Below are 12,075 nucleotides of genomic sequence, written 5' to 3'. Positions count from 1 at the left end.
GTCTCTCTGCTCTGATCTTTATTATTGGCACCAAGGGAATCCATGAACGTGCATGCAGCGTGCCTAAAGAACTGCTTGGAGAATTTCCTGGCACAATTTTTGCAGTGTTAATAATGAATGAATCGATGAATTGATACATAGTTACTATGGCTATAAAATAATTATCTGACTGTGTATGTAACCGTGCGTGGATTAGATATATACATATGTCGACACTAAGCTAATATAAAATTCTCCCTTTGACTCTAGCACATGGCTTTTACATGCTCTTTGAAACCCTGAATTTCCGTGTACTGTAATTTTACCCTTCAAAGGGCGAGGTATAATTAATCTCGTTGATTTCATTTAATTTATTCTCTAGTAAACTGTTACATACATATTGAATAAAAAGTCTTTTTTTTAGTAAGAACTTGTTTTCTTTCGCTGGTGGTTGAAACTTTCCAAGTAACTCATAATAACTGCCAGAAATCAGAGTTGAGCTTGAGCAAGCACATGCGTTAATGTTAATGGCAACCACCCTTTCCTTCTCCTTTCCCGTGTTCCAAAGCACTCCACTATCCAGAAGAGTCTCAATCTCATGCCACTCATCCAACTCCAACAACGAGACTCTCCGCGTGGCCTTCGCCGGCGGCGGCACCGGCAGCAACGTGTACCCGGCGGTGGCCATCGCGGAGGAGCTGAAAACCGCCAACCCCACGTGCCAGTTTCTCTTCCTCTGCACCCCCGACAGCGTGGAAAGCGCCGCAATCTCCTCCGCAGGCTACGACTTCGCCTCTGTCTCTTCACCACCCCAAAACCTTCTCTTCTTCCCTCACCGTCTCTTCAAGTCTCTGATCCAATGCCTCTGCCACCTCCGACACTTCCAACCCGACGTTGTTGTCGGCACCGGCGGCTACGTCTCTTTCCCCGCCTGCCTCGCTGCCAAGCTCAGAGGCACCAACGTTGTCATCCACGAACCCAACTCTGTCCCCGGCTTCGCCAACTCTCTTCTTTCCTTCTTCGCTGATGCCATCTTCGTTGCTTTTAACTCCACACTCGATAGTTTCCCGAGGAACAAGTGTTTCGTGTGTGGGAACCCGGTGAGGTTGTCTATTAGGAACCTCGTTTCCAAGGTGACCGCCATGTCTCATTTTTTCCCCGGTTCGGATAGTGGGAGCAGGATTTTGTTGGTGCTTGCGGGATCTTTTGGCGCCAATGCAGTTAACATTGCGATGCTGAATTTGTATTATCAGATGCTGAGACAGGATAGTGGCTTGTATGTTATTTGGCAAACTGGGGTTGAAGCCTTTGATGAAATGGATAGTCTTGTTAAAACTCATCCACGCTTGTATATCACACCGTAAGTGCCATTTTTTCTTAATCTCAAACTTGTTTATGAGTATGTGAGGGAGATTGCATTTTTATTTTTAGAGTAAGGTGATTTAATGATTTAACTTTTGATCACTCATTTGGAACCAGACTCATTCGTTCATTCATTTGCACACATTTTTATTTGTTGGATGAAGGTTGGATTGGACGACTCATATATTATCTCAGTCAATCAACTTAAAACACATTCATCTAAAGGTTCTGAATTGAAAAGCAAATGCAGGAAACTCACTCATTCATTGGTTCCCTCATTATAGAAAAAGAACCATCAGTTGGGAAGTAAGAATAATATGGCATTGGCACCTTATTGTTCCAAGTGAACCATGCACCTGTAAATTGAATGCTGGTCTTGTTATGTTGAATTTGATTGTGTTTAATTTAAATGTTGAGCGACGGAATTGTTTTTTGGATAATTTGATAGAGCACAACAGCATTATTTGATTTAGTTGCAAAAGGCTCGGTTGTTGTAGTGGAATTAATCAATCAAATTGACCCCTTACTTCTTGGTAACGACAAGCTCAAAAAATATTCAAGTAATCCTTTGTTGTAAATGCTGTGTGACTCTGACTGCAGAAAGAGAGGGAGAAAGTTTTTTTTCGACTTCATGATGTGAAAAATCATATTCTTTTTCTTTACTTGAATAACAAAAGTCAAACCTACCGCATGATCCAAAGTTCAATCAACTATCTTTAGTGCGCGTCCTGGTGTGAGACCACTCTGCCCAGTGCTCATCAGTGCTTTCTGAAATTGACATGAATGGGAGTCCTTTTTTCTTCACTTCAAAACCATCACCAAGCTGTTTTGACGTTCTTATGTAGGATCAGCTTAAAATTCCTTGATTCGATATAGTGGATACTTAATCTAAGATTTATTTTTTCTTTTTCTTCTATAGTCTTCCATCCATAATTTCTGTTATTTGCATCCACATATTACTAAGTAATAACGAAATTCACTAAAAATTAGTCATAGTTCTGTAGTACATTCTTCAGCAACGAATAGATCATTTGTTAAAAGCAATCTCTAATTTTGCCTGCATCTTTTTTTATTTCACTTGCAATAGTGATAACTAATCTGACGTATCCCCTTTTATGAAGGTTCATGCATTGTATGGGTTTGGCATATGCAGCAGCAGACTTGATTGTCTCCAGAGCAGGTGCAATGACTTGCTATGAAATATTGGCAACAGGGAAACCATCTATCCTGGTAGTTAAATATTGTGTGTAGTCGCTCGTTTCATTCCTTTTGATTTTCATTCAAGCTTTGAATTATTAAAAAAAAAACATATTATTAGTCAATTTATTCAAAACTGAATGTAATAATTCAGCAAAAACTAGAAGAAATTGGAACCAAAGTAGAAAATTTGGGTAAAGAATGGATAGATTGGAGGAAAATTTTGACAAGGTTTTTTTAAGAAATGAGGAAAACTAAATGATGGGTAAGCATGCAAATGGATCTAATTCTTTTTTTTTTGGCCAAAAAAGGAGGAATATGAGGTGAGTTGTAAGAAGACGTCCCAACTATGTTGGCACCCCAACTTCAACTCCCCTGGAGCCACACCCCTCAAGTATTATTGCAAAAAGGAATACCATGTTAAATTTCAACTTAAAACCAACCAATCGACACAAATTGAAGTTGTTCAACAGATATATATATATAACTACACCTCAAGAACTAAGGCAGGCGATGTGAGACTTCCTAACAAATACATCTCACTTAAGATAACTTTAAGAAGGCTTTGGTTACAAAATTTGGAGGAACAAGAACAGGGAACCGTTTGAGAGGTTGAACTTGGACAAAATGGTTCTGTGGAGGAATACATTGAGGCCTTTGAATTGGTTTCCTCTCAAGTACAACAATTACCAGGTCTCCCTTTGTGGACTTCAATCGGAGATTATGTGTCGGATTCATATTTCTCATCCTCAATCCTGCATTCAAGCCATGCAATTGGCAAGAGACAGAAGAAAAGTTGACTGAATCACACATACACAGCAACAAAAATAGGGGGTAGAAAAATAATTGGCAACAAGATGGTGCAGTAAGGCTTGCAAAAAGTATTATTTCATCAGGATGGGAGACAAATACCAGAAGTGCTTCTTCTAAATCACCAGGAGATTAGAGCAATGGGCAGAATCAAAACAATTATGGGTCAAGATTGATTAACTCTTTATGGAATCATAAGGGGTCCTCTTCTACAAATACAATGTACACAGTGAGAAAAGGGTTGTGTTTTTGGTGCGGAGAATAGTTTCATCCCTTACATGAATGTGCAGAGAGACTATTAAGATTAGTAATTTTGGGAGATGATGATGCTCTAAAAAGGGTAGCAATAATGGGATTAGGCGCAGTTATGACAGCTATTGGCAGAAATTAGGAATAGTTAGATATTATTAATTGTGTATTGTTTTATTAGGTTTAGTTATGTATTTTAGTAGCACTATAGCAGTTATTTTTTATATGGCCTGATGGGGTTTGATTTCCTAGTCGTGCGTATGGAAAAGATTTGTTGGGAGAGACAAAACCCACTCCACTTCGATGATCTTTATGCCTTCAAGGTTAGTCTCATGGTTTTTGGTTGGTTGCAGAAAAAAAAATGGCAGGCAGTTATTAAGTTTTATAGCAGTTATTACGTTGAAGTAAGTCGTATAAAAAAAATGGTCTGTAGGCTGTAGGAAAGGAGCGGCTAGAAGAGAGTATTTGGTAGTTCTTTGGACAGAACTATTCTTTGTAGGAGTTGTTGCAGCTCTAGGACAGCCTTTGCTGTAGTTTTCTGTTTAATTAGTGTGTCTAAATCTCAAATTTCAGTATTATATCAGTATAAAAAAGCACTGCTCGTGTGCATGTTTACGTTCCAACAGCTTCCCACACTGCTCTGTCATTAGAATTCAAATACAATACATCTTAAAGAACTGAGTCTGAGAACATCATAAGATCTAATTTGTACATAACTCAATTGCAGAATTTGTGGATGGATGCGGAAATCGTATTCTTCTTCACAACAGTGCTGGGTATTTATTTGGACATGAACCATATACCATCCCCTCAACTAGTATAACGGTAGGCTTTAGAAATATAGTAACAAACTAAGCAATTGCTGTACTTTATATTTGATGTGCATTTCAATCATGATGTTACAATGTCTGATGCATAACTCAATTTCCATGTTTTCCATATTTTGCAAGAATCACATATATAGCTTCCTTTTAAGTTGGATCTGCAGCTCATATAAAGGAAAATTGTGACCTTTTTTTCAATTATTATTTGTAGATACCCTCGCCAAATTTCTCTGAGGGGAATCAGTTCAGAAATGCTTCCTTGATGGCAGATTTAGCTGGTGTGACTGTTATAACTGAGGATGAGCTAGACTCAAGTACTCTAGCCATTGCAATTGAAAAGATTTTAAGTACGTAGTCTTCATCTTCAAAATGTCTGTTATGTGTTAACAATTTCAGTTTTGGAAATCATTCCAGAATCTTTCGTGAATCATGCCATATGCTTTGATGATAAATAAATAAATAAATAAATCACCAAATTACTGTCTCCGTGACGTCACTTATGTCATACAATTCTTTTAATGGGAAATCAGAAAGATAAAGATACATTAAGATTAGTAATATAGAAGATCTCAAGTTTGGAGTACAAAAAGAAGAGAATTAAAGGTTGAACCGGTAGTATTTGATGGTATCTTCAATAATGACCTGTTATTTGTTCAGTGTTGAACCTTTTCAAGGATAAACAAGCTGGATTTTAAGATTATTCCTCGAGACTTGGACCAAGTCCAAAAACAAGATTACCAACAGTAATAATCTTGTGAAACTTATGCGTAGAAAAATTGTTGTTCTATAACCTATTTCTAAAAGGTTATCACAGACAAGGGCGATATTTTTACTGATTGTTCGTATACTTTCAAATTTCAATTAATGATGGCCCTATGGCGTAAATTGTATACTCTGACACGATGCAGTTACTGGCTACCAGAATTGATACTTGAAGTTTGGGAAAGGGTTAAAGAGTAAATAATAATTTACTTTTTATCTTTTAGAACAAGTTCAAGCATTCTTTGACCCCGACCATCTTTCACCGTTTCTGCCTGAAAAGTGAGACCTAACCATCTTCTGACATTTCTTGTTTCTTACTCCTGTTTTTTGGTCTTTCTTTTTTTTCCTCCACTTTCGTACATTATATTTATTTCTCATAGTTGTCTCCTAACTCTCCCATTCAGATCTACATCATAGTTTGCAATATGCCTACTCTAGTACATCCTAATTTTTAAATTATAAAATTTCCCATTAATATAATAGTATGTCACTGATTAACACCTTTACTGCTTGCTGTTTGTATGAATTCACCATGTTCTTTATATAATTCTAAAATTCAGCATTTACCTTTCTGAGTTAAATGTACCTGCAAGAAGCAATATGTATCTCTTTTTTTTCTTCTTCTTTTTCCTTGTTTATTGATTTGGAAATTGAAATGCATGATAGGGGACAAGAAGAAGATGGAAGATATGTCTGAGAGGGCTCTGAAGGCTGCAAACCCCAATGCCTCAGCAGAGATTGCAAAACACATTCTCTCCCTTGTAAATCTATCTACCAAAGAGAAAAGAAATACGGCAACAAAGTAGAATCCTAGCAACTAGCATTTCATGGTGGTTGAAATAAATTCATGCTTACAACTGTAAGCTTTGCTTGTGGGCCAACAACACCGATAGAAATTTCAAGAAGAAAGTTGCACTGCTCTTACAACTTGATAGCATATTGCTAGGAATGTGATATATGATAATGATAATGCTGAGAAGTATGCGAGCTCAGCTCATATATCACTGGCATTCAAATGAGTAAGAGACCAAGGATTGAGACTTTAATTGCTCATGCAGGGATATGATATGACATGAGAGTTGTCTACTTTTTATTTATTTAATTTTGTGAACCATTATGCATGGAGTGGTCTATTTTTTGTGGTTCACATCGAGACATCCTCGTCACTAACAAAGTGCCAAGATGAGTTTGTGTTTTCATGACTGCCCATGTCGATAATATTTGGGAATAAGGAAATGAGTGGTCTTTAAGAAATGAGTTCCATGATGGTGAATGTATTGTAACATTCAATTCTCCAAGCATATGAAAACTTTGTCAGTTGAAAATGAAATGAAGTTTTATAATATTTGTGGCTCACCTCGAGTTTAGTGCTTCCAGTTTGCCTTAATTGGAGAGCTGATATTCATCTTTTAAAAATCTTCTATTGTTGATCTTAATCTTTGCAAAGTTAGTTTTTTTTTAAAAAATACTTTCTATCACCATTTATTAACATGCCTGTATCTAACGATATTATGTTACAATATCGTGTTAGAACAATAGTTTATATCACAGCTAATATATGACACATTTCCATAAGTAGTTCCAAAAATCAAAACCAACGAAAATAAATTACTTGTAAAGATTTAAAGAACTAAGATTTATTGAGATTAAACACATTTAAAATTTTATTTAATTATTTTTATTTTAGACTGATGAAAAATGAAGGATAGAGAAATGGAAAAAATAATGTAACTGTTTTATGAAGAATGGATGTAACCCTTGTCTTTGCAAGTGCTACACAATGAAATTACTTAATACGTGACAGACTCAGGGTTTCTATACCATTTGTGAATCAATTCATTTTAATATGCAGAGTAATTTTCCCATAAACAAGTTACATAATATAGATATTGCAACAGCCAACAAAAACTATCACCATAGGATTCAAAATGGATAGGCATAGTTGAGGACAAGCATTCCAAATAAGAACACCCTACTTCGTCACAGACACAACTTCATTAAAAACCCAAAACAAAAAAATAATAATAACTGCTCTTAAGCAAGGCAACTCTTGCGTATAATATGCAAAGGTCTCAGCCCGAATATAAACCTTTACTCGATAACATATAATTGCCGATTCCTCGCAGAGGATGCAGGAATTTTGAAAGATGAAATGATAATTGACAGCAAAGAATGAAAACTCTTGCTTGTATTGGATATGAAAAACTATACACAAATTTATGGATGAGAATGGAAGCTGTCCAAAAAAACAGAAGGGTTGAGTCACTCAGTGTCGAGCCGCAACTTGTTGCTTACATACTGGGCAGAAATTTTTTTGTGCAACCCATTGTTTTATACACTGAAAGTGATAACTGTGCTCACAATTTAGCCTCCCCAACTCATCACCCGCTTCATACTCCTCCTGAACCCAAAAGCAAGATAAATTATTTTCAATCTTTAAACACATATTAAAAAGAGAAAGCAATGTAACAATTTAATTCGATTATGCAAACTTACCTGACAAATGCTGCACTCTTTATCTACTTGAAGCTTTGATGTATCATCCCAAAATTGAATCCTAGTCTTCCTTATGTTCCGTCCCATCTCATCTTCCTTGAGTCCAGTGTTCACATGACCAATTCTCTCACCAAGCTCTAGCAATTGCTATCAAACACAAACCAGAAGTTTTGACACATATAAAACAATGTGCACGGACAACATAGCATGGGGATATAATATTGTACAAGAAAATAGACATCTTTACTTGAGGAAAAAATCACCTCATAGGACATGTTATCAACATCCAGTCTCCAGTCTCTGAAATGATCATGTGAATTTAGTTGTCCACCCATTAGTAGACTCCCTTGAAGCATCATTATCTTCAAAGTGCAAGCAAAAATCAAGATACACAATATTAGCTTAACTGCCACAAAATCTAAGCAAAGACGTGATTGGATATAACATAATACTCCTATGTACATGCATTCATTATAAAATTATAACTTGCACTAACAAGCCTCTGTTACATCTAATAATCCAAAAACATAGAAACCAAATTTTGTTTGGCCAACGACTAGTGTGGCTACTCTGTAAAGGTAACATAGGTTATGCATCAAACTATATCTATTCAACATATAACAGGACAACCAACTGTAAGTAAATTGCCCAAATATAAGCAAAACTAAACTAACTTCAATGCAATTTGTGTCAGTTAGGAGCAACAGTTTTGGAAATTCATGTGTAAACATGATATGTCAGGTGTCTATTCTACACAAATTGGGTAAACCATATACACATCCACACATGATCATCTCAACCCAACTTAGAAACACAGCACTCAATCACAAAATACACTGTTTAACCTCCTGCCAATCTGAAGGAAATAAGGGATATAGAAAGAAGAGGGAAAAGACTCGACCACCCCAAGACTTTCATTTGGATTTCTTGGCCTATTGTGCAAATGCACTAGTAAATAAGTATTTATACAAGACGCCTCTTCATACAACATACATGACTCTTGGAAAATAAGTGCTTGAATCCAAAAGACACATCCATAGGAATCTCAAAATACATTAACTAAATAATGAATCATGTTTAAGTAAATGCTCCACTAAACCCCACTAACATAATTGTTCCGCTAAATTCCCTAAATTACAACATACAAAAAACCTTTCATTCTTAGCAACAAAAACAGCAACTTTTTTTATTTGCACCTGAAAACATGACTCGCTACATTCATTTCAAGGTGAGCCAAAATTCAATTTTATAATTTAGTGGCCTCAGCAAGCACATGCAAGTCCTATACGCCAAGTAAATAATTTGAATTAATAATTCCAAATTTAAACACGTTGTCATTAAAAAAAAAATCATGATCATTTGATAAGAACACACCAGATTTTTGCTATGAAACACATTCTCAATCGTACTACGCGTGCACTTAACATTAGTGACGACAAAGATAGAGAAAAGGGTATATGTATATTAGAGGCAACCTCAGCAAAGCCATCAGAGGAAGGATCTCTAACATGACGATAGTATGTAGCAGTTCCATAAGTGTCAGACGCAGAGCGTGGTGTGAAAATGTCAGGATCAGTACTGTCCAGAAAAGTGAAGGTCTCTGTGCGCCTTCCCACATACGATGATCGCTGCCAATAGTGTTCGTTAGTTGGAAATCATGTCAAGGCATTGTGAAACAAAAATTATGACCATACAGAATTCAAACGAAAATCCCAACTAATCATTCACGTGTCTATCTAAACCCATAAAAAACGGATCCATGTCTCCCACTTCAAAGGAAGGCTCCACAGCAATCCAATAATCAACAGCACTTCTTTGCATCTAAAACTAAAGGTAAAAAAATGGGTGCACGCGTTTTGAAATGGTGCCCCTAGGCTCTAGCTATTAATGACCAAAATAATTATTCCTAAAAAAAATCAATACTGAGTCATTAATTTTTTTAAAAACGATCATCTCTCTTGTTATTTCCACATGGATAATGAAATGAAAGAAGCATTAATGGATTAATACGGTGAATCGACCTATTTTCCTCGAATTAAAAGTTTTTAATGACTTAATTTGTACTATAAAGAATTGTTTTGATATTGAATAAGATGATCAGAGATCACATGCCGTTGAAAAAAGAAAATAAAAGAACAGCCTTAAATGAAAGCGATCAAAGACTTCAGGCCCATACATAAAATCTACCTTTTTTTTAACTTTGTCTTGTGTATATATTATTGTTGGGAATTTAAACATAACAAAAGTGGCATGGGCCTTCGGAGTGCCGATAAAAATCAAAGAAAAAAACACTTCAATGTTCATCAATGCAAAATCCAATGATATTTTTCTATCTTGCTACTAATTTGATTGATAAACAGAACCTAAGAAAATTACCAATCAAGAAAGGAATTCTTAATGCTTGCAAAAGATCGATTTGGTGGGGTTAAAAATGGAAAATTCATTAATGCAGGTTGTCCATAGAAAGCAAACCTTGTTCTTGATAGAAGACCAATACAAAGAAGAGGTAGAAAAGAAAAAAAAAAGCACTAAACTTTTCAACAGATTTAAGCACCAAATCATTGAAAAAGATCAAACATTGCAGAAATGACAATACCTCCCTGTGAGTGATCTTATCCACATCAATTTTCCCTCTTGCAGAAGAGACATTCTTCCTGGCCACAACACAATCAACAGAGGCAGCAGCATCTGTTGAGAACCCAATTCCAGGGCCACACCAAACATCTTGAAAATCCACACACCCTGGATTGGAACCTTCCAGAACCCCACCATGGAAAGTCTTGTTCTTGCTGCTTCTGTTGCTTCTCTTGTGCTTCTTTTTTCTTGTTTTCTTCCCTTGCCAATCGGCGGAGGAGCGAATCACCGCCGGCACCGACACCTGCTGCGACGAGCCAGCAGTGCAGCCCAACCCTCTGAAGGTTGATGCAGAAAAGTTGCTTTTTTTCTTGCTGTGGGCAGTGGCATTATTGGAGGTGTTGTTGGAGAAAGTGGAGAGGAGCAGGGAGGAAATGGTGGACTTGCACCTAGTGGATTGGATTATGGAAGGGATTTGAGGGTTTGGATCTGTTTCTGAAATGGGGTGGTGATGGTGATGATGGTGGTGGTTGAATTGGTTTCTGGGCCTTCTCCATTTGATGTGTTCTGCCACTGTAGGTGTTGTTGTGTTTGTGACAGGCATGGTTTCAGAGAGAGAGAGAGAGACACGAGAGAATAGAATGGGACTTGGGGGGGTTATGTAAGGAATATGTTTTAAATGATTATTTATTAGTTTGAAATAATGAATTTTAATTTGTGGGGTGCCCTTTTCTTCCGGGGTTGTTAGGTGGGCTCTGCCTTGTCTTGCTGCAATTGTGGGCATATGCTATACTATTCAATCACTAGCCTCAACCCTCAGGCCACACACTGGAATCTGTGACTCGCTTTTGTTTCTTTTTGTGCTTTTCAAGCTAAACTGATGCTACTTATCAAAAGAAAAGTTGAAAATCCTTTCCCCTCTCTCTCAGTCTCTTTCTTTCTCTTTGGAGTCTAGTGGGGGTGCTTTGGGGCCTCAATGGGAAATTGGCATCACATTAGTATAATTTAATTTAATCAAATATGGAATATCTTTCATACTACAGAAAGTCAGACTAGTCTACAGTACTGACACAAAAGTAAAATTTATTTTTTTTAATAAATTTGAAATAAACTGTGAATTTCAAAAATTATTTCTGCCTAATATAGCCATTAAAGGGTGGACACTGGACAGCATTGAAAAGGTTCCCACTCCCCCACAAAAATTGACAAGTCCAAAACCATAGATGTATTGGGATTATAGCATGTACTAGTACTATATTTTACTTACTGGCCCTGCATGGAAATGAGGTTATGGTGTTTTATAAAAAAAAAAAATAAACAAATGTAGTTATGGTGATGATCATGTGAGGAGCATTGAATTTTGACTCAAGGAATGTCTTCCTTGTAAAGCATCCTCACTGTAAATCCATGCAGATCAGTATTGTTTTCTTCTTCTCTGTATGGTTTCAATTCTCAAGGTCAAATACATGGCCAGAAACATTGTTTATTTGTCCCAAAAAAACTCTAGTGAAAAACAGTGTTAATAATTGGAGCCAAGTATCTTTCTTATATTCTATTGGTTGTAATTGGAGCCATGCAGAATTGCAAAATGAAAGCAAATGACTATAGTATGTTTGAAGAAAACAAAAACTTGGTAATTTATGATAGATCGCCATTGTTGGTGCAAACAACATGATATTACAGCTACTTTCCTCTTTGGGTTTTTTTTTTCCCTTTGATGAGTGTATTAGATTAAATCTCTCTGTCTTGAAAAAAAAATGACCCATGTTAGTTCCCAAAAAATGACCCTTGACCCATATGATGGTGTGTTCTCCTTTTAACG

The 12,075-nt window shown here is 36.5% G+C and overlaps 2 protein-coding genes across 3 annotated transcripts; one reads left to right on the top strand and one right to left on the bottom strand.

Moving 5' to 3' along the window:
- The first annotated feature begins 337 nt into the window (after window positions 1-337).
- Window positions 338-6,539, top strand: LOC114413694 (UDP-N-acetylglucosamine--N-acetylmuramyl-(pentapeptide) pyrophosphoryl-undecaprenol N-acetylglucosamine transferase). 2 transcript variants are annotated; one of them, XM_028378212.1, is made up of 4 exons: window positions 338-1,339; window positions 2,463-2,571; window positions 4,325-4,422; window positions 4,633-4,759. In XM_028378212.1, the coding sequence occupies exons 1-3, from the start codon at window positions 501-503 to the stop codon at window positions 4,418-4,420; spliced, it is 1,044 nt and encodes a 347-aa protein (XP_028234013.1). In that variant the 5' UTR covers window positions 338-500; the 3' UTR covers window positions 4,421-4,422; window positions 4,633-4,759. The 2 variants fall into 2 exon arrangements, with proteins under 2 accessions (XP_028234013.1, XP_028234012.1); XM_028378211.1 differs by lacking the exon at window positions 4,325-4,422 and adding an exon at window positions 5,850-6,539 and having other exon boundaries at window positions 352-1,339; window positions 4,633-4,768.
- Window positions 6,540-7,073: 534 nt separating this feature from the next.
- Window positions 7,074-10,949, bottom strand: LOC114413693. The gene is made up of 5 exons (XM_028378210.1): window positions 10,276-10,949; window positions 9,155-9,307; window positions 7,943-8,041; window positions 7,680-7,826; window positions 7,074-7,584 (listed from the first exon to the last, which is right to left on the bottom strand). The coding sequence occupies exons 1-5, from the start codon at window positions 10,855-10,857 to the stop codon at window positions 7,450-7,452; spliced, it is 1,116 nt and encodes a 371-aa protein (XP_028234011.1). The 5' UTR covers window positions 10,858-10,949; the 3' UTR covers window positions 7,074-7,449.
- Window positions 10,950-12,075: the final 1,126 nt, after the last annotated feature.

Source organism: Glycine soja, chromosome 5, assembly GCF_004193775.1.
Source record: "Glycine soja cultivar W05 chromosome 5, ASM419377v2, whole genome shotgun sequence".
Classification (NCBI taxonomy): Eukaryota; Viridiplantae; Streptophyta; class Magnoliopsida; order Fabales; family Fabaceae; genus Glycine; species Glycine soja.
This window is presented reverse-complemented; position numbering and strand designations above follow the sequence as displayed.

Excerpts from the sequence above, each read along its gene's own strand:
- LOC114413694 (XM_028378211.1), top strand. The coding sequence starts at position 501 with ATGTTAATGGCAACCACCCTTTCCTTCTCCTTTCCCGTGTTCCAAAGC. Across the intron at positions 1,340-2,462 it reads CCACGCTTGTATATCACACC|GTTCATGCATTGTATGGGTT; the intron begins GTAAGTGCCATT and ends CCTTTTATGAAG. Across the intron at positions 2,572-4,632 it reads CAGGGAAACCATCTATCCTG|ATACCCTCGCCAAATTTCTC; the intron begins GTAGTTAAATAT and ends TATTATTTGTAG.
- LOC114413693 (XM_028378210.1), bottom strand. The coding sequence starts at position 10,857 with ATGCCTGTCACAAACACAACAACACCTACAGTGGCAGAACACATCAAA. Across the intron at positions 9,308-10,275 it reads ATAAGATCACTCACAGGGAG|CGATCATCGTATGTGGGAAG; the intron begins GTATTGTCATTT and ends CACTATTGGCAG. Across the intron at positions 7,827-7,942 it reads TTGATAACATGTCCTATGAG|CAATTGCTAGAGCTTGGTGA; the intron begins GTGATTTTTTCC and ends TGTGTTTGATAG.